The sequence below is a fragment of the Somniosus microcephalus genome, chromosome 11 (genome assembly GCF_052327205.1).
Source record: "Somniosus microcephalus isolate GS21.2 chromosome 11, FLI_Smic_1.0, whole genome shotgun sequence".
NCBI lineage: Eukaryota > Metazoa > Chordata > Chondrichthyes > Squaliformes > Somniosidae > Somniosus > Somniosus microcephalus.
Window position 1 is genome coordinate 147,256,325 of NC_140997.1, and position 20,243 is coordinate 147,276,567.

At 51.3% G+C, this 20,243-nt stretch overlaps 1 protein-coding gene across 2 annotated transcripts in view; it reads left to right on the plus strand.

Moving 5' to 3' along the window:
• The window catches only part of sema3h (sema domain, immunoglobulin domain (Ig), short basic domain, secreted, (semaphorin) 3H), a 326,254-nt gene that overhangs the window by 183,342 nt on the left and 122,669 nt on the right, over positions 1–20,243 (plus strand). For both annotated transcript variants that reach the window (XM_086001357.1, XM_086001356.1), the window contains exons 10-12: positions 3,691–3,835; positions 5,183–5,402; positions 13,037–13,125. In XM_086001357.1, coding sequence (XP_085857483.1) covers positions 3,691–3,835; positions 5,183–5,402; positions 13,037–13,125 — 454 coding nt within the window. The remainder of the gene's footprint in view (positions 1–3,690; positions 3,836–5,182; positions 5,403–13,036; positions 13,126–20,243) is intronic.

A 20,243-nucleotide genomic window follows, 5' to 3' on the forward strand; every position in this document is an offset into this window, starting at 1 on the left:
AAGTGGTTTAGAGAAGTAATTCCAGAGCTTATGGCCTGGACGCCTGAAGATACGGCCGCCAATGGTGGGACGAAGGAAGTGGGGGGACGGACAAGAGGCCAGAATTGGAGGAAAGCAGAGTTCTCAGAGGGTTGTAGGACTGAAGAAGGTTACAGAGATAGGGAGGGGCGAGACCATGAAGAGGTATTAACACGAGAATTTTAAAGTGGAGGCATTGGGGAACCGGGAGCCAATGTAGGTCAGCGAGTACAGTTGTGATGGGCGAGTTGGAAATCGGTGCGGGTTCCCTCACAATGGTGCCGATCTGAATCTGAAGAGTTCAAAACCACTGGAATTTACTGTTGGCTGCGTGGGAGGCAACACTGGGAGTGAACGCAGGTCACTGGGCTGTCTCTCCAGCGACAGGTCTGCTGATATTTTGTCTGCTGACTTTTGATGTGTTATTGCTGTGCGTAGCAGCAAGGCTTGGCTTCAGCTATCAGCAGCTCTGCCTGATAGAGCAGATAAGGTTTCTAAACAAACTGTAATTATCATTCCAGAAGCAGCATGTCGCTGGCAATGTACACAGGAAGCCCAGGGCTTCATGTCCCAGGCTGCCACGAGTTGTGCGGCATTCGTAGGCTGGTCAGGGTTGGCATATAGTTTAATTACTACTTGTGTTCTCATATGCTGGGGTACGGTACCAGCAGTGCTGCCATCTTGTCCAAACAACCACTTTTCATTTTGAGAATATTAATAGTTATTTTAATTCACTTTTGGGATGTGGGTGTCGCTGGCAAGGCCGGCATTTATTGCCCGTCCCTAGCTGTCGCTGAGAAAGTGGGTGCTGGGCCTTGTTCTTGAACTGCTGCAGTCCGTGTGGTGAAGGTGCTCCCACAGTGCATGATGGCTGGCTATTTAACTGTGCATGACATCGCAGCCAAGACCAATCCCATCCACACTCAAGCGCCCACATACATGTACTTTCCAGGGTAGCGATCAGTAGCAAGAACCCTGGCTGATTTTTTTTTTCCTTTTCCTACTTTGGCCAATTTTACTGTCCTTCGTTCTGTCCTACACCACATTACTCTGGCTGGTACCTTATAGGCTTAGGAAGCTCATTTGAAGGCTCTTTGTTTTGCATTAACTCTTCGGTTGCTAGGTACTGTCTAGGGAAATTGCAGTTGCCATGGGCTGGCCATTGGTTTAAGTTTTTAACTCAAGCTGCTGAGATGCTAAAACAAACACTAGTAATGCAGTAATAAAACTACTTATAGGTTTACTGCTGCTTGTCACCCTGGGACCACCCTACCCGTATGGGCGTTGGCTTGTAGAATGATAGCAGGAGGATGGGGACAAGGAAGAACATAAGAACATAAGAAATAGGAGCAGGAGTAGGCCAATCGGCCCCTCGAGCCTGCTCCGCCATTCAATAAGATCATGGCTGATCTGATCCTAACTGCCAATCCACTATCACAGAACCATCTCCTGAATCTAACAGAATTAGACACACGAAATAGGAGCAGGATCAGGCTACACGGCCCCTGGGCCCGCTCCGCTACCCACAGGGCCATGACCGATCCGAACCTAGACTAATGTCCAAATTCCTGCCCGCTCCCCGTAACCCTTAATTCCCTTTACTTCTAGGAAACTGTCTATTTCTGTTTTAAATTTATGTAATGATGTAGCTTCTACAGCTTTTTGGGGCAGCATATTCCATGGACCTACCACCCTCTGAGTGAAGTAGTTCCTCCTCATCTCAGTTTTGAAAGAGCAGCCCCTTATTCTAAGACTATGCCCCCTAGTTCTAGTTTCACCCATCATCGGGAACATCCTCCCCGCATCCACCCGATCCAACCCCTTCACAATCTTATATGTTTCAATAAGATCGCCTCTCATTCTTCTGAACTCCAATGAGTAGAGTCCCAATCTACTCAACCTCTCCTCATATGTCCATCCCCTCATCCCCGGGATTAACCGAGTGAACCTTCTTTGTACTGACTCGAGAGCAAGTATGTCCTTTCTTAAGTATGGACACCAAAACTGTACGCAGTATTCCAGGTGCGGTCTCACCAATACCTTGTACAACTGAAGCAATACCTCCCTATTTTTATATTCTATCCCCCTAGCAATGAAAGCCAACATTCCATTGGCCTTCTTAATCACTTGCTGCACCTGCATACTAACCTTTTGAGTTTTGTGCACCAGGACCCCCAGATCCCTTTATACTTCAGTACTTTCCAGTTTCTTGCCATTAAGATAATAACTTGCTCTACGATTTTTCCTGCCAAAGTGCATAACCTCACACTTTCCAGTATTGTATTCCATCTGCCAAAGAAGAATCCCAACCTCCAGTGACAGACTTACCTTTCCAGATCCCAACTGTTTCCACTGGCAGGAGGGTTGATAACTAGTGCACAAAGGTTGACAAAAGGACCAGAGGGCAGATGATGTGAATTTTTTTTTACGCAGCGAGTTGTTATGATCTGGAACGTATAGCCTGAAAGGATGGAGGAAGCAGATTCAATAGTAACTTTCAAAAGGGAATTGGTTATATACTTGAAAAGGAAACATCTGCAGGGCTATGGGGAATAGGTAGGAGGAGTGGGATTAGTTGGATAGCTCTTTCAAAGAGCCAGCACAGGCACAATGGGCCAAATGGCCTCCTGCTGGGCTGTAAGATTCTATGATGAGCCAGGCCGGCTAGTCATCTGCTTACCTCTCTGCAAGCCAGTTCAGAGAAGCACCAAAACCCTGGATAAAGGGTACGTGTTCACATATCCAGCCTCCAGGTAGCACCTTCCAGCAGTTGACGACCCAATCCTCAGTTTTCTGTCAAGCTGCTTAACAGATTTCTGCCTCCCAAGTGGTGGCAGGACAGCCACAGGGCTGCTTACAATGAGAGAAACACCTTGGCCGCGAGCTTCCTCAGAATTGTTTCCGCTCCATCACTGTAACCTCACTGGAAGTGTGGTGGAAACCCCATTTCTGTGCATAAACGTGGTTTCCATCACACTTCTGGTGAAGCTACGGTGGTGGAGCGGGGCAGTTGCGGGGCAATTCTGGGCCCTCGATGTTCTAGACGCCCAGGTTTGTGTACCAGACCTGCTCCTCGCCAACTGCTTAATCCAAGTCTTCATGTAAGGGGCTTTGGCAAAGTGATGTACCCACCTTGAAGCTGACTCTCCCACCAGGGTAGTGGACGATTGGCTGATGAATGCCAGACTCCTCCCTCTCTGCAACCCATTTTTGCCACAAATTCAACTCACGACTTGGTTCTGGCTCTCACGTGGGCTGGAGGAAGCCATTGTGTTGTATTGCATACTTAGGAGTTCTGAATCATGTTTGGACACCTGGCTTGTACATCATATATCGAACCTGCCCTGGGCCTTTCCTATCATTGAAGAAAGGCGAGAAAGAACAAAGTGAACTTTGTTCCCTTCTCAGAACAGTCCTTCAAAACTGTGCCATGTTATCTTGTAGAACATAGATTTTAACATTTTAAAGTAATTTCAGTCCCAAAGCAACTGGTGCAACCAATTGAAGGGTGCAGTTAGGAGATTGTTTTCACCTCACATCTCAATACCACCTCACTCCTGCTTTGGGGCAAGATTCCTTATTCACTTTGCAGTTCAGTTAGTCAACACAGGAGTAGGTTTATTTAAATGTTGCGAGAGCAAATTCAATGACCGTTTCTTTTTTCTTTTATAGCAATATTCTCAACGGGTCAGCTGTCTGTGTATACAAGATGGCCGACATTATAATGGCCTTCAAAGGAGAATTTGCACACAAAGAGGGTCCTGACTACAAGTGGGTGACCTATCCAGGACGCGTCCCCTTCCCTCGCCCTGGAACGGTGAGTGATGTTAACAATCTCTGAGGCAGTGTGCCACCCAGTGCTGTACCACTGAGCACTGCGCTCTGGGCTGTATCATCGGAAGGAGTGTGTCTCATTGATTTAAAACTGAAAGTCTTTTTTCTCTCTCAATCTGATGCATTAATCTGGGATAATTGCTGCATCACATCTATATAACAGGTGAAGAATGTGAAATAAGAAGATAAGAAAGCATGGGAGAGGAAAAAGGCCATCAAATCCAAACCTTCTACAGGCTTCATGCAATCTGCTCTATCATAGACTGTAGAAGAAAGAGAGAGAGAAATAGGGATCACCCAGCATTAGCATTAGGTTTACACGCCATTAGCATTATAAGAACATAAGAAATAGGAGCAGGATTAGGCCATTTGGCCCTTCGAGCCTGCTCCACCATTCAATAAGATCATGGCTGATCTTCAACCTCAACTCCACTTTCCTGCACTATCCCCACATCCCTTGATTCCCTTAATATTCAAAAATCTATCGATCTCTGTCTTGAATATACTCAACGTTTGAACCTCGACAGCCCTCTGGGGTAGAGAATTCCGAAGATTCACCACCCTCTGAGTGAAGAAATTTCTCCTCATCTCAGCCCTAAATGGCCGACCCCTTATTCTGAGACTGTGACCCCCTGGTTCTCGACTCCCCAGCCAGAGGAAACATCCTCCCTGCATCTACCCTGTCAAGCCCTGTAAGAATTTTACTCAAATCCTCTTGTAATAAAACTCAACATACCATTTGCTTTCCTGATTGCTTGCTGTACCTGCATATTAACTTTCAGTGATTATGCAGCATTATCATTCCTTGCCATTAGCATTATGCGCCATTAGAAGTGATGACACTTCAACAATAATTTATTCCTGAAGACGCGAATAGCGCTATATTTTGATTATGACAGAACACGCTGGAAATCTATTTGAAGTAGAAAAATAGATGAATGTTTTGGGTGGGAAGCTGCATTAGAACTGGACAATTATTAACTTGAAAACCCTGATCCGGGGATAATTCTGATTCAAACATAAATCCTTTGACAAACCAGTTGTGTGCTAATCAGGATTAGCCATGTTGGCTTAAGGGAAAATATTGACAGAGACACTTGGAGAATTTCTTTGAAAAAGCATTAATTACACTTAATAAGTCAAAGAGAATGGTCTTCCTTGTATCACACCTCACCTTTTCAAAACAAGCAACCCTCGGAACTTTCTATGTTGTTTTATTGTATATCATCGTCCAGAAAACACTGAGTCATTGGTGAGTTTTCAGCAAAACCTCAAGCTGCGAAGCCTTATCTGTCACGGTCTTATGGTTACACATGTCACTTACTTCCAGTGTCCCAGCAGTACCTATGGGAGCTACAGGTCAACCCGTGAATACCCGGACGAGGCGATCTTCTTTATCCGGACCCACCCACTCATGCACGACTCGGTCTACCCCGTGAATCAGCGGCCAGTGCTGGTGCGAGTCGGCGTGGACTACAAGTTTACGCGGCTTGCTGTGGACCGGGTCGAGGCGGTGGACGGACAATATGACGTGATGTTTATCGGAACAGGTGGGTGGTTTGAGCTGTTATAACTTTTTTTTAAAAGCCACCAACCAGCTCTCTAAAAAGATTACAAGTTGATAACGACTTAATAATGGGGCATTAATTTTAAATTAAATTAGTGTCTTGCTAATTAATCAATTGTATCAAAATGGCTATTTTGGGTTCGCCTCATCTCCCTACCAGCATAATAATTAACATCAAAACCCTCCAAAATATTTTGCAAATGTTTTACACTACGCGCAAGTTAAAAACCTACCAAGCGTGCAGAACAGCAAGGGGTAAAAATTTGGTAGCGGCCCCTTTGGGGCGCTACCTTCGCCGGGTTAGCGCCCCGATAAAGTTAGCGCCCCCGCGGCCGATTTACCCAGGTAGCACCCCGCGAGGGAGGATGGGCACTACTGGAAGCACCCATAGATACATAGATACATAGAAGATAGGAGCAGGAGTAGGCCATTCGGCCCTTCGAGCCTGCTCCGCCATTCAATGAGATCATGGCTGATCATCCAAATTCAGTACCCGGTCCCTGCCTTCTCCCCATATCCCTTGATCCCTTTAGCCTTAAGAAATATATCCAACTCTTTCTTGAATATACTTAATGAACTGGCCTCCACCACCTTCTGTGGCAGAGAATTCCACAGGTTCACCACTCTCTGGGTGAAGAAATTCCTCCTCATTTCAGTCCTAAATGGCTTACCCCTTATCCTTAGACTATGACCCCTGGTTCTGGACTCCCCAGCCATCAGAAACATCCTTCCTGCATCTAGTCTGTCCAGGCCTGACAGAATTTTATAGGTTTCGATGAGATCCCCTCTCAATCTTCGAAACTCCAGTGAGTATAAGCCCAATCGACACAATCTCTCCTCATACGTCATTCCTGCCATCCCAGGTATCAGCCTGGTGAATCTTCGCTGCACCCCTTCCATGGCAAGAACATCCTTCCTCAGGTAAGGCGACCAAAACTGCACACAATACTCAAGGTGTGGTCACACCAAGGCCCTGTACAACTGCAGCAAGACATCCTTGTTCCTGTACTCGAACCCTCTTGCCGCATAAGAGATTAGCGTGCAAAATTAAGGCACATGGGATTGGGGGCAAGGTATTGACTTGGATAGAGAACTGGTTGGCGGACAGAAAGCAAAGAGTTGGAATAAACGGGTCATTTTCCGAGTGGCAGGCAGTGACTAGTGGGGTACCGCAAGGATCGGTCCTAGGACCCCAGCTGTTCACAATATATATTAATGATCTGGACGAGGGAATTGGATGTAATATCTCCAAATTTGCAGACGACACAAAGCTGGGGGGGAGGGTATGCTGTGAGCAGGATGTCGTGAAACTCCAGCACGATTTGGACAGGTTGAGTGATTGGGCAGAAACATGGCAAATGCACTATAATGTGGATAAATGTGAGGTTATTCACTTTGGTGGCAAAAACAGGAAGGCAGATTATTATTTGAATGGTAATAGATTAGGAGAAGGGGAAGTGCAAAGAGACCTGGGTGTTCTTGTACACCAGTCGCTGAAGGTAAGCATGCAGGTGCAGCAGGCGGTTAAGAAGGCAAATGGTATGTTGGCCTTCGTAGCAAGAGGGTTCGAGTACAAGAGGGGATCTCATCGAAACCTATAAAATTCTGTCAGGCCTGGACAGACTAGATGCAGGAAAGATGCTTCTGATGGCCGGGGAGTCCAGAACCAGGGGTCATAGTCTAAGGATAAGGGGTAAGCCATTTAGGACTGAAATGAGGAGGAATTTCTTCACCCAGAGAGTGGTGAACCTGTGGAATTCTCTGCCACAGAGGGCGGTGGAGGCCAGTCCATTAAGTATATTCAAGAAAGAGTTGGATATATTTCTTAAGGCTAAAGGGATCAAGGGATATGGGGAGAAGGCAGGGACCGGGTACTGAATTTGGATGATCAGCCATGATCTCATTGAATGGCGGAGCAGGCTCGAAGGGCCGAATGGCCTACTCCTGCTCCTATCTTCTATGTATCTATGTATCTATGCTACGAAGGCCAACATACCATTTGCCTTCTTAACCGCCTGCTGCACCTGCATGCTTACCTTCAGCGACTGGTGTACAAGAACACCCAGGTCTCTTTGCACTTCCCCTTCTCCCAAACTATTACCATTCAAATAATAATCTGCCTTCCTGTTTTTGCCACCAAAGTGGATAACCTCACATTTATCCACATTATAGTGCATTTGCCATGTTTCTGCCCAATCACCCAACCTGTCCAAATCGTGCTGGAGTTTCACGACCTCCTCCTCACAGCATACCCTCCCCCCCAGCTTTGTGTCGTCTGCAAATTTGGAGATATTACATCCAATTCCCTCGTCCAGATCATTAATATATATTGTGAACAGCTGGGGTCCTAGGACCGATCCTTGCGGTACCCCACTAGTCACTGCCTGCCACTCGGAAAACGACCCGTTTATTCCAACTCTTTGCTTTCTGTCCGCCAACCAGTTCTCTATCCAAGTCAATACCTTGCCCCCAATCCCATGTGCCTTAATTTTGCACGCTAATCTCTTATGCGGGACCTTATCGAAAGCCTTCTGAAAGTCCAAATACACCACATCCACTGGTTCTCCCTTATCTATTTTACCAGTTACATCCTCAAAAAATTCCAGTAGATTAGTCAAGCATGATTTACCTTTTGTAAATCCATGTTGACTTTGTCCGATCCAGTCACTGCTTTCCAAGTGCTCTGCTATTACATATTTTATAATGGACTCTAGCATTTTCCCCACTACCGATGTCAAGCTTACCGGTCTATAATTCCCCGTCTTTTCTCTACCACCTTTTTTGAATAGTGGGGTAACATTAGCTACCCGCCAATCCATGGGTACCGTTCCAGAGTCTATCGAGTTCTGGAAGATGACCAGCAATGCATCTACTATTTCTAGGGCCACTTCCTTAAGTACCCTGGGATGTAGATTATCAGGCCCTGGGGATTTATCGGCCTTCAGTCCCATCAATTTTCCTAACACCATTTCCCTACAAATACTGATTTCTTTCAGTTCCACCCTTTCATCAGACCCTATGTTCCCCGGCATCTCTGGGAGGTTATTTGTGTCCTCCTTTGTGAAGACAGAACCAAAATATGTATTTAGTTGGTCTGCCATTTCTTTGTTCCCCATTATAAATTCCCCCGATTCTGACTGCAAGGGACCTACGCTTGACTTCACCAATCTTTTTCTCTTCACATATCTATAAAAGCTTTTACAGTCAGTTTTTATGTTCTCTGCAAGCTTACTCTCATATTCTATTTTCCCTTTCTTAATTAATCCCTTTGTCCTCCTTTGTTGAATCCTAAACTGCTTCCAATCCTCAGGATTATTGCTTTTTCTGGCCAATTTATATGCCCTCTCCTTGGACCTTATGCTATCCCTAATTTCCCTTGTTAGCCACGGTTGGGTCACCTTTTTTGTTTTATTTTTATGCCAAACTGGGATGAACAAATTCTGTAGTTCATCCATTCGGTCTTTGAATGTTTGCCATTGCCTATCCACCGTCAACCCTTTGAGTGCCATTCCCCAATCAATCCTACCCAACTCGCTCCTCAGACCATCATAGTTTCCTTTATTTAAATTGAGGACCCTAGTCTCCGAGTCAACTACTTCATTCTCCATCTTAATGAAGAATTCGATCATATGATCGCTCCGACCCAAGGGGCCTCTTACAACAAGATTGCTAATTAATCCTTTCTCGTTACATAATACCCAGTCTAAGATGGCTTGATCTCTGGTTGGTTCCTCGACATATTGGTCCAGGAAACCATCCCGTAAACACTCCAGGAATTCCTCCTCCACAGTATTGTTACTCATTTGGTTGGCCCAATCTATATGTAGATTAAAGTCACCCATGATGACTGCTGTGCCCTTATTGCACGCTTCTTTAATTTCTCTTTTAATGTCATCCCCAACCTCCGCCTTACTGTTTGGAGGTCTATAAACCACTCCCACTAACGTTTTTTTCCCCTTAGTATTTCTCAATTCTACCCATACAGATTCCACCTCATCAGAGCTAATATCCTTCATTACAATTGTGTTAATCCCTTCTTTAACCAGTAATGCTACCCCACCTCCCTTTCCTTTTTGCCTATCTTTCCTGAATATCCAATACCCCTGGATGTTGAGTTCCCAGTCCTGGCCTTCCTTGAGCCACGTTTCCGCAATCCCAACCAAATCGTATTTGTTTACTTCTATTTGCACAGCCAATTCATCCACCTTATTACAAATGCTCCTCGCATTAAGACACAAAGCCTTCAGGCTTGTTTTTTTAATGCTCTTAGACCTATTAGAATTATTATTTACTGTGGCCATGTTTGATTTAAACCGTTGATTTCTCTGACTGCCACTTTTGTTTTTCTCCTTCCTGTCTTTTGCTTTTATCCTTGTTTCCCTTTCCTCTGTCTCCCTGCTCAGGTTCCTAACCCCCTGCCATTTTAGTTTAAACCCTCCCCCACAGCACTAGCAAACACTCCCCCTAGGACATTGGTTCCAGCCCTGCCCAGGTGCAAACCGTCCGGTTTGAACTGGTCCCACCTCCCCCAGAACCGGTTCCAATGTCCCAGGAACTTGAATCCCTCCCCCTGGCACCATTCCTCTAGCCACGTATTCATCTGAAGTATCCTTCTATTTCTACTCTGACTAGCACGTGGCACTGGTAGCAATCCTGAGATTACTACCTTTGAGGTCCTGTTTTTTAATTTATCTCCTAACTCCCTATACTCCGCTTTTAGGACCTCATCCCGCTTTTTACCTATATCGTTGGTGCCTATATGCACCACGACAACTGGCTGTTCACCCTCCCCTTCCAAGATGTTCTGGAGTCGCTCAGAGACATCCTTGACCCTTGCACCAGGGAGGCAACACACCATCCTGGAGTCTCGTTTGCGGCCGCAGAAACACCTATCTGTTCCCCTTACAATTGAATCCCCTATTACTATAGCTCTACCCCTCTTTTTCCTCCCATTCTGTGCAGCAGAGCCACCCCTGGTGCCAGGAAGTTGGCTGCTGCTGCCTTCCTCTGATAAGCCATCCCCCCCCGTTGTGGCGCTGCGGCACGTCGCGCCGCGATACTGCAGGCCTTCCTCCCCTTCTTAAAGGAGAGGGACCTGGCACTGGGCCACCAGGGACTGGGAGTGCTGGTAAACGAGAGCAGCCGGCACCCCGCGGGGGGGGGGCTTCACGGGGGCCAGGGACAGCAACGGGGGCAGGTGCTGGCAGGCGGCGAGCAACAAAAATGGCCGCCCGCCACCTCCCCTTTAACTAGCGGCGTCCCGGCCGCAGGGAGGCCCCCCTGACCCTGTCGGACATAATGTCCGGCAGTAAGTTGGGGGCCGCCACCCAATATTACAGCCGGGGCACTGCGCACGGCGATGACGTCATCGCCAGCGGCGCGCAGTGCTAATGGTTAGCGCCGACGCTAACCTCCCGCTGAATTTCGCGGGAGTCGTTGGCGGTGCTGCGCCCAGGCACTAGTTGATATGCGCCCGGTTGGCGCCAACGGGAGGCGCAAATCAACCGAATTTAGCCCCCTAAGTGTCAAATGTACCTGCGCATGTTGCAGGATAAGGTAATTGGATAATCTTCCTCTGGTAAATGTATCCGCTCTAGTTACTGGTATTGCCATTGTATCATAGCAGTAACAAGACTGGTGGGAGTTCATCCTTAAAAATATTGTAGATTGTTGTTCACTTGGAGTGCATTGCTATGTCTACCTGTCATACAAACATACGGAAGGAAAGGTGAAGCAAGTCCATCCCTATCCATTAGACAGAGCAGTCCCATGTACCAGTCTCTTCCACTGCTTGTAGTGCCAACTCCTGGGGGTGACAAAAATAAAGAGAAAAAAACAGCTATGGCCAATTTCAGGAAGAACGCTTGCAAATCCCTTCCTTATTCCATAAGGTAAACAAGAAAATTCCATGAGCCCTGCCCATTCTCCTTCTCCTCGTCCTGCTCCTCGTCTTCCTCGTCCTCCTCCTAGTCTTCCTGCTCCTCATCTTCCTCTTCCCCTCCTTCCTTCCTCCTTCTCCTTATCTTCCTCCTTCTCCTCACCTTCCTCCTCCTCCTCCCCTTCCTCCTAGTCTTCCTGCTCCTCATCCTCCTCCTCCCCTCCTCCTAGTCTGCCTGCTCCTCATCCTCCTCATCTTCCTCCTTCTCCTTGTCTTCCTCCTCCTCCTCCTGTTCCTTGTCTTCCTTGTTGTTAGCCTGACTCACAACCCCCCTACCAGAAGAACTGGCTGGATCCCGATGTGGGGATCACCACTCCACTCCACAAATACCTTGCTGGATTTCATCCCAGTATTCAGAGGCCAGAGCTCTGGTCTCCTGATCACCAGGGCGACCTGTCCATTCCTGGAGTCCCAATCTCACCATCCTTAGCATTCAACTCCACCAGTTTCAGTTTGTGCTTTGCGACAAGATGGCAGTTATCAACCAGCTTCAGCATTTACCGGCAGTACTGGGACACCCCATTGAATCGAGGTACTGCCCACCACCCCCCCCCCCCCCCCAGCTGCAGGTTCCGTGGGTACCTTACAGCCAGCAGATGGGGAGACTTTCACACCAACAGTCTGGGTGGAAGTTAAAGGCCAGTGCATTAAAGCATTGTGCCACCAAATACTTACGTATTTGTTGTGCACAGAAATCGAGATCATCATGAAATGTTACCTATAGCCCCTGATGAATTGTGAATGATCCTCTGTATACTGCACTGTAGCTCATAATGGCCACCACTTGATGTCGCTAGTGTATCCAGAAGCTAGCTGGCACTCTTGGTTGTGCTCTAATAGTCATTTGACCTTAGAACGCAGTGACAGTCTCATGTTATTGAACCCATGGGGCCTCATAATCAATTGTATTAAAAAAAAACTCAACTTTGTAAATCTATTTTTTTTAGTCTTAGTTGTAGTTGTCAGCTGTGGCTCAGTTGGTAGCACTCTCACCCCGAGTCAGAATGTTGAGGGTTTAGGTCCCACTCCAGGGACTTGAGCACAAAAATCCAGGCTGATACTCCAGTACAGTACTGAGGGAGTGCTGCACTGTCAGAGGTGCCGTCTTTCGGATGAGACCTTAAACCGAGGCCCCATCTGCTCTCTCAGGTGGACGTAAAAGATCCCAGGGCACCATTTCGAAGGAGAGCTGGGGAGTTCTTCCCAGTGTCCTGGCCAATATTTATCCCTCAATCAACATAACAAAAACAGATTATCTGGTCATTATCACATTGCTGTTTGTGGGAGCTTGCTGTGTGCAAATTGGCTGCTGCATTACCCACATGACAACAGTGACTACACTTCAAAAGTACTTCATTGGCTGTAAAGCGCATTGAGAAGTCCGGTGGTCATGAAAGGCGCTGTTTAAATGCAAGTCTGTCTTTCATTTTTCTTTTACACAATAAAATACTTCAGCTTTTCATCCTGGCACATAGCAAGAACCGTTTAATTAGTCCAAGGAGGGATTGTGTGCTTGTTTTGGGTATTGATGAAAGCAGAGAAAGTAAATGGCCTGGCAGATGCTGTAGGTTGGAATGTCTGTTCCTCCCTTACTGATTACACAGAGACATTGAACACTGGTGCTTACAGGCCGCATTTTGTAAAACAAGAGCTGATAGTCCTATTGTATTTCTCTACAGACACTGGTGTGGTCCTCAAATCTATCTATGCTCCGAAAGCAAACCAGGAGGTAGAAGAGATCATTCTCGAAGAGTTGGAGGTATTCCAGGTAAGTGTGAATAATGACAGAGGTGACCGAATGGAACTAAGCCCATATAAAGATATATCTTAAAGTACCAAATCACTTCCTATTCACTTCCCTAACACAGAACATTGATCCGGATGCAACATTTTGAAAGGAGGAAGGCTGAGAATGACAGGTGACGTCAGACATGCAAACAAAACAATGGTCTTCGTGATGCAATGGGGGTGAAATTGGTCCACGGCAGTAGCGCGAAATGGGATCATTGCAAATTGGTAGCCCACTTTACACCGTGCCCAATTTTCATTTGAAGAGTGAAAGGAGACCCAGCCATGGTGAGGAAAGAGTGAGGGGAGACCCAGCCATGGTGAGGAGGGTGAGGGGACCCAGCCATGGTGAGGAAAGAGTGAGTGGACCCAGCCATGGTGAGGAAGAGTGAGGGGAGACCCAGCCATGGTGAGGAAGAGTGAGTGGACCCAGCCATGGTGAGGAAGAGTGAGGGGACCCAGCCATGGTGAGGAAAGAGTGAGTGGACCCAGCCATGGTGAGGAAGAGTGAGGGGAGACCCAGCCATGGTGAGGAAGAGTGAGTGGACCCAGCCATGGTGAGGAAGAGTGAGGGGACCCAGCCATGGTGAGGAAGAGTGAGGGGAGCCAGCCATGGTGAGAAAGAGTGAGGGGAGCCAGCCATGGTGAGGAAGAGTGAGGGGAGACAAAACCATGGTGAGGAAAGAGTGAGGGGACCCAGCCAGGGTGAGGAAGAGTGAGGGGAGACCCAGCCATGGTGAGGAAGAGTGAGTGGACCCAGCCAGGGTGAGGAAGTGTGAGGGGAGCCAGCCATGGTGAGGAAGAGTGAGGGGAGCCAGCCATGGTGAGGAAGAGTGAGGGGAGACACAACCATGGTGAGGAAAGAGTGAGGGGACCCAGCCAGGGTGAGGAAGGGTGAGGGGACCCAGCGATGGTGAGGAAACAGTGAGGGGACCCAGCCATGGTGAGGAAGGGTGAGGGGACCCAGCCATGGTGAGGAAGGGTGAGGGGAGACACAGCCATGGTGAGCAAGAGTGAGGGGACCCAGCCATGGTGAGGAAGGGTGAGGGGACCCAGCCATGGTGAGGAAAGAGTGAGGGGACCAAGCCATGGTGAGGAAAGAGTGAGGGGACCCAGCCATGGTGAGGAAAGAGTGAGGGGACCCAGCCATGGTGAGGAAGGGTGAGGGGACCCAGCCATGTTGAGGAAAGAGTGAGGGGACCCAGCCATGGTGAGGAAAGAGTGAGGGGACCCAGCCATGGTGAGGAAGGGTGAGGGGACCCAGCCATGTTGAGGAAAGAGTGAGGGGACCCAGCCATGGTGAGGAAAGAGTGAGGGGACCCAGCCATGGTGAGGAAAGAGTGAGGGGACCCAGCCATGGTGAGGAAAGAGTGAGGGGACCCAGCCATGGTGAGGAAAGGTGAGGGGACCCAGCCATGGTGACGAAAGAGTGAGGGGACCCAGCCATGGTGAGGAAAGAGTGAGGGGACCCAGCCATGGTGAGGAAAGAGTGAGGGGACCCAGCCATGGTGAGGAAAGAGTGAGGGGACCCAGTCATGGTGAGGAAAGAGTGAGGGGACCCAGCCATGGTGAGGAAAAAGTGAGGGGACCCAGCCATGGTGAGGAAAGAGTGAGGGGACACAGTCATGGTGAGGAAAGAGTGAGGGGAGACCCAGCCATGGTGAGGAAAGAGTGAGGGGACCCAGCCATGGTGAGGAAAGAGTGAGGGGACCCAGCCATGGTGAGGAGAGTGAGGGGACCCAGCCATGATGAGGAAGGGCGTGGGGACACAGCCATGGTGAGGAATGAGTGAGGGGAGACCCAGCCATGGTGAGGAAAGAGTGAGGGGACCCAGCCATGGTGAGGAAAGAGTGAGGGGACCGAGCCATGGTGAGGAAAGAGTGAGGGGACCCAGCCATGGTGAGGAAAGAGTGAGGGGACCCAGCCATGGTGAGGAAAGAGTGAGGGGACCCAGCCATGGTGAGGAAAGAGTGAGGGGACCCAGCCATGGTGAGGAAGGTGAGGGGACCCAGCCATGGTGAGGAAGGGTGAGGGGAGACACAGCCATGGTGAGCAAGAGTGAGGGGACCCAGCCATGGTGAGGAAGGGTGAGGGGACCCAGCCATGGTGAGGAACGAGTGAGGGGACCCAGCCATGGTGAGGAAGGGTGAGGGGACCCAGCCATGTTGAGGAAAGAGTGAGGGGACCCAGCCATGGTGAGGAAAGAGTGAGGGGACCCAGCCATGGTGAGGAAGGGTGAGGGGACCCAGTCATGGTGAGGAAGGTGAGGGGACCCAGCCATGGTGAGGAAAGAGTGAGGGGACCCAGCCATGGTGAGGAAAGAGTGAGGGGACCCAGCCATGGTGAGGAAAGAGTGAGGGGACCCAGCCATGGAGAGGAAAGAGTGAGGGGACCCAGCCATGGTGAGGAAAGAGTGAGGGGACCCAGCCATGGAGAGGAAAGAGTGAGGGGACCCAGCCATGGTGAGGAAAGAGTGAGGGGACCCAGCCATGGTGAGGAAAGAGTGAGGGGACCCAGCCATAGTGAGGAAAGAGTGAGGGGACCCAGCCATGGTGAGGAAAGAGTGAGGGGACCCAGCCATGGTGAGGAGAGTGAGGGGACCCAGCCATGGTGAGGAAAGAGTGAGGGGACCCAGCCATGTTGAGGAAAGAGTGAGGGGACCCAGCCATGGAGAGGAAGGGTGAGGGGACCCAGCCATGGTGAGGAAAGAGTGAGGGGACCCAGCCATGGTGAGGAAAGAGTGAGGGGACCCAGCCATGGTGAGGAAGAGTGAGTGGACCCAGCCATGGTGAGGAAAGAGTGAGGGGACCCAGCCATGGTGAGGAAGGGTGAGGGGACCCAGCCATTTTGAGGAAAGAGTGAGGGGACCCAGCCATGGTGAGGAAAGAGTGAGGGGACCCAGCCATGGTGAGGAAAGAGTGAGGGGACCCAGCCATGGTGAGGAAAGAGTGAGGGGACCCAGCCATGGAGAGGAAAGAGTGAGGGGACCCAGCCATGGTGAGGAAAGAGTGAGGGGACCCAGCCATGGAGAGGAAAGAGTGAGGGGACCCAGCCATGGTGAGGAAAGAGCGAGGGGACCCAGCCATAGTGAGGAAAGAGTGAGGGGACCCAGCCATGGTGAGGAAAGAGTGAGGGGACCCAGCCATGGTGAGGAGAGTGAGGGGACCCAGCCATGGTGAGGAAAGAGTGAGGGGACCCAGCCATGGTGAGGAAAGAGTGAGGGGACCCAGCCATGGAGAGGAAGGGTGAGGGGACCCAGCCATGGTGAGGAAAGAGTGAGGGGACCCAGCCATAGTGAGGAAAGAGTGAGGGGACCCAGCCATGGTGAGGAAAGAGTGAGGGGACCCAGCCATGGTGAGGAGAGTGAGGGGACCCAGCCATGGTGAGGAAAGAGTGAGGGGACCCAGCCATGGTGAGGAAAGAGTGAGGGGACCCAGCCATGGAGAGGAAGGGTGAGGGGACCCAGCCATGGTGAGGAAAGAGTGAGGGGACCCAGCCATGGCGAGGAAAGAGTGAGGGGACCCAGCCATGGTGAGGAAGAGTGAGTGGACCCAGCCATGGTGAGGAAAGAGTGAGGGGACCCAGCCATGGTGAGGAAGGGTGAGGGGACCCAGCCATTTTGAGGAAAGAGTGAGGGGACCCAGCCATGGTGAGGAAAGAGTGAGGGGACCCAGCCATGGTGAGGAAAGAGTGAGGGGACCCAGCCATGGTGAGGAAAGAGTGAGGGGACCCAGCCATGGAGAGGAAAGAGTGAGGGGACCCAGCCATGGTGAGGAAAGAGTGAGGGGACCCAGCCATGGAGAGGAAAGAGTGAGGGGACCCAGCCATGGTGAGGAAAGAATGAGGGGACCCAGCCATGGTGAGGAAAGAGTGAGGGGACCCAGCCATAGTGAGGAAAGAGTGAGGGGACCCAGCCATGGTGAGGAAAGAGTGAGGGGACCCAGCCATGGTGAGGAGAGTGAGGGGACCCAGCCATGGTGAGGAAAGAGTGAGGGGACCCAGCCATGGTGAGGAAAGAGTGAGGGGACCCAGCCATGGAGAGGAAGGGTGAGGGGACCCAGCCATGGTGAGGAAAGAGTGAGGGGACCCAGCCATGGTGAGGAAAGAGTGAGGGGACCCAGCCATAGTGAGGAAAGAGTGAGGGGACCCAGCCATGGTGAGGAAAGAGTGAGGGGACCCAGCCATGGTGAGGAAGGGTGAGGGGACCCAGCCATGGTGAGGAAGGGTGAGGGGACCCAGCCATGGTGGGGAAAGAGTGAGGGGACCCAGCCATGGTGAGGTGAGTGAGGGGACCCAGCCATGTTGAGGAAAGAGTGAGGGGACCCAGCCATGGTGAGGAAAGACTGAGGGGACCCAGCCATGGTGAGGAAAGAGTGAGGGGACCCAGCCATGGTGAGGAAAGAGTGAGGGGACCCAGCCATGGTGAGGAAAGAGTGAGGGGAGACCCAGCCATGGTGAGGAAAGAGTGAGGGGACCCAGCCATGGTGAGGAAGGGTGAGGGGACCCAGCCATGTTGAGGAAAGAGTGAGGGGACCCAGCCATGGTGAGGAAAGAGTGAGGGGACCCAGCCATGGTGAGGAAAGAGTGAGGGGACCCAGCCATGGTGAGGAAAGAGTGAGGGGACCCAGCCATGGTGAGGAAAGAGTGAGGGGACCCAGCCATGGTGAGGAAAGAGTGAGGGGACCCAGCCATGGTGAGGAAAGAGTGAGGGGACCCAGCCATGGTGAGGAAGGTGAGGGGACCCAGCCATGGTGAGGAAGGGTGAGGGGAGACACAGCCATGGTGAGCAAGAGTGAGGGGACCCAGCCATGGTGAGGAAGGGTGAGGGGACCCAGCCATGGTGAGGAACGAGTGAGGGGACCCAGCCATGGTGAGGAAGGGTGAGGGGACCCAGCCATGTTGAGGAAAGAGTGAGGGGACCCAGCCATGGTGAGGAAAGAGTGAGGGGACCCAGCCATGGTGAGGAAGGGTGAGGGGACCCAGTCATGGTGAGGAAGGTGAGGGGACCCAGCCATGGTGAGGAAAGAGTGAGGGGACCCAGCCATGGTGAGGAAAGAGTGAGGGGACCCAGCCATGGTGAGGAAAGAGTGAGGGGACCCAGCCATGGAGAGGAAAGAGTGAGGGGACCCAGCCATGGTGAGGAAAGAGTGAGGGGACCCAGCCATGGAGAGGAAAGAGTGAGGGGACCCAGCCATGGTGAGGAAAGAGTGAGGGGACCCAGCCATGGTGAGGAAAGAGTGAGGGGACCCAGCCATAGTGAGGAAAGAGTGAGGGGACCCAGCCATGGTGAGGAAAGAGTGAGTGGACCCAGCCATGGAGAGGAAGGGTGAGGGGACCCAGCCATGGTGAGGAAAGAGTGAGGGGACCCAGCCATGGTGAGGAAAGAGTGAGGGGACCCAGCCATGGTGAGGAAGAGTGAGTGGACCCAGCCATGGTGAGGAAAGAGTGAGGGGACCCAGCCATGGTGAGGAAGGGTGAGGGGACCCAGCCATTTTGAGGAAAGAGTGAGGGGACCCAGCCATGGTGAGGAAAGAGTGAGGGGACCCAGCCATGGTGAGGAAAGAGTGAGGGGACCCAGCCATGGTGAGGAAAGAGTGAGGGGACCCAGCCATGGAGAGGAAAGAGTGAGGGGACCCAGCCATGGTGAGGAAAGAGTGAGGGGACCCAGCCATGGAGAGGAAAGAGTGAGGGGACCCAGCCATGGTGAGGAAAGAGTGAGGGGACCCAGCCATGGTGAGGAAAGAGTGAGGGGACCCAGCCATAGTGAGGAAAGAGTGAGGGGACCCAGCCATGGTGAGGAAAGAGTGAGGGGACCCAGCCATGGTGAGGAGAGTGAGGGGACCCAGCCATGGTGAGGAAAGAGTGAGGGGACCCAGCCATGGTGAGGAAAGAGTGAGGGGACCCAGCCATGGAGAGGAAGGGTGAGGGGACCCAGCCATGGTGAGGAAAGAGTGAGGGGACCCAGCCATAGTGAGGAAAGAGTGAGGGGACCCAGCCATGGTGAGGAAAGAGTGAGGGGACCCAGCCATGGTGAGGAGAGTGAGGGGACCCAGCCATGGTGAGGAAAGAGTGAGGGGACCCAGCCATGGTGAGGAAAGAGTGAGGGGACCCAGCCATGGAGAGGAAGGGTGAGGGGACCCAGCCATGGTGAGGAAAGAGTGAGGGGACCCAGCCATGGTGAGGAAAGAGTGAGGGGACCCAGCCATGGTGAGGAAGAGTGAGTGGACCCAGCCATGGTGAGGAAAGAGTGAGGGGACCCAGCCATGGTGAGGAAGGGTGAGGGGACCCAGCCATTTTGAGGAAAGAGTGAGGGGACCCAGCCATGGTGAGGAAAGAGTGAGGGGACCCAGCCATGGTGAGGAAAGAGTGAGGGGACCCAGCCATGGTGAGGAAAGAGTGAGGGGACCCAGCCATGGAGAGGAAAGAGTGAGGGGACCCAGCCATGGTGAGGAAAGAGTGAGGGGACCCAGCCATGGAGAGGAAAGAGTGAGGGGACCCAGCCATGGTGAGGAAAGAATGAGGGGACCCAGCCATGGTGAGGAAAGAGTGAGGGGACCCAGCCATAGTGAGGAAAGAGTGAGGGGACCCAGCCATGGTGAGGAAAGAGTGAGGGGACCCAGCCATGGTGAGGAGAGTGAGGGGACCCAGCCATGGTGAGGAAAGAGTGAGGGGACCCAGCCATGGCGAGGAAAGAGTGAGGGGACCCAGCCATGGAGAGGAAGGGTGAGGGGACCCAGCCATGGTGAGGAAAGAGTGAGGGGACCCAGCCATGGTGAGGAAAGAGTGAGGGGACCCAGCCATAGTGAGGAAAGAGTGAGGGGACCCAGCCATGGTGAGGAAAGAGTGAGGGGACCCAGCCATGGTGAGGAAGGGTGAGGGGACCCAGCCATGGTGAGGAAGGGTGAGGGGACCCAGCCATGGTGGGGAAAGAGTGAGGGGACCCAGCCATGGTGAGGTGAGTGAGGGGACCCAGCCATGTTGAGGAAAGAGTGAGGGGACCCAGCCATGGTGAGGAAAGAGTGAGGGGACCCAGCCATGGTAAGGAAAGAGTGAGGGGACCCAGCCATGGTGAGGAAAGAGTGAGGGGACCCAGCCATG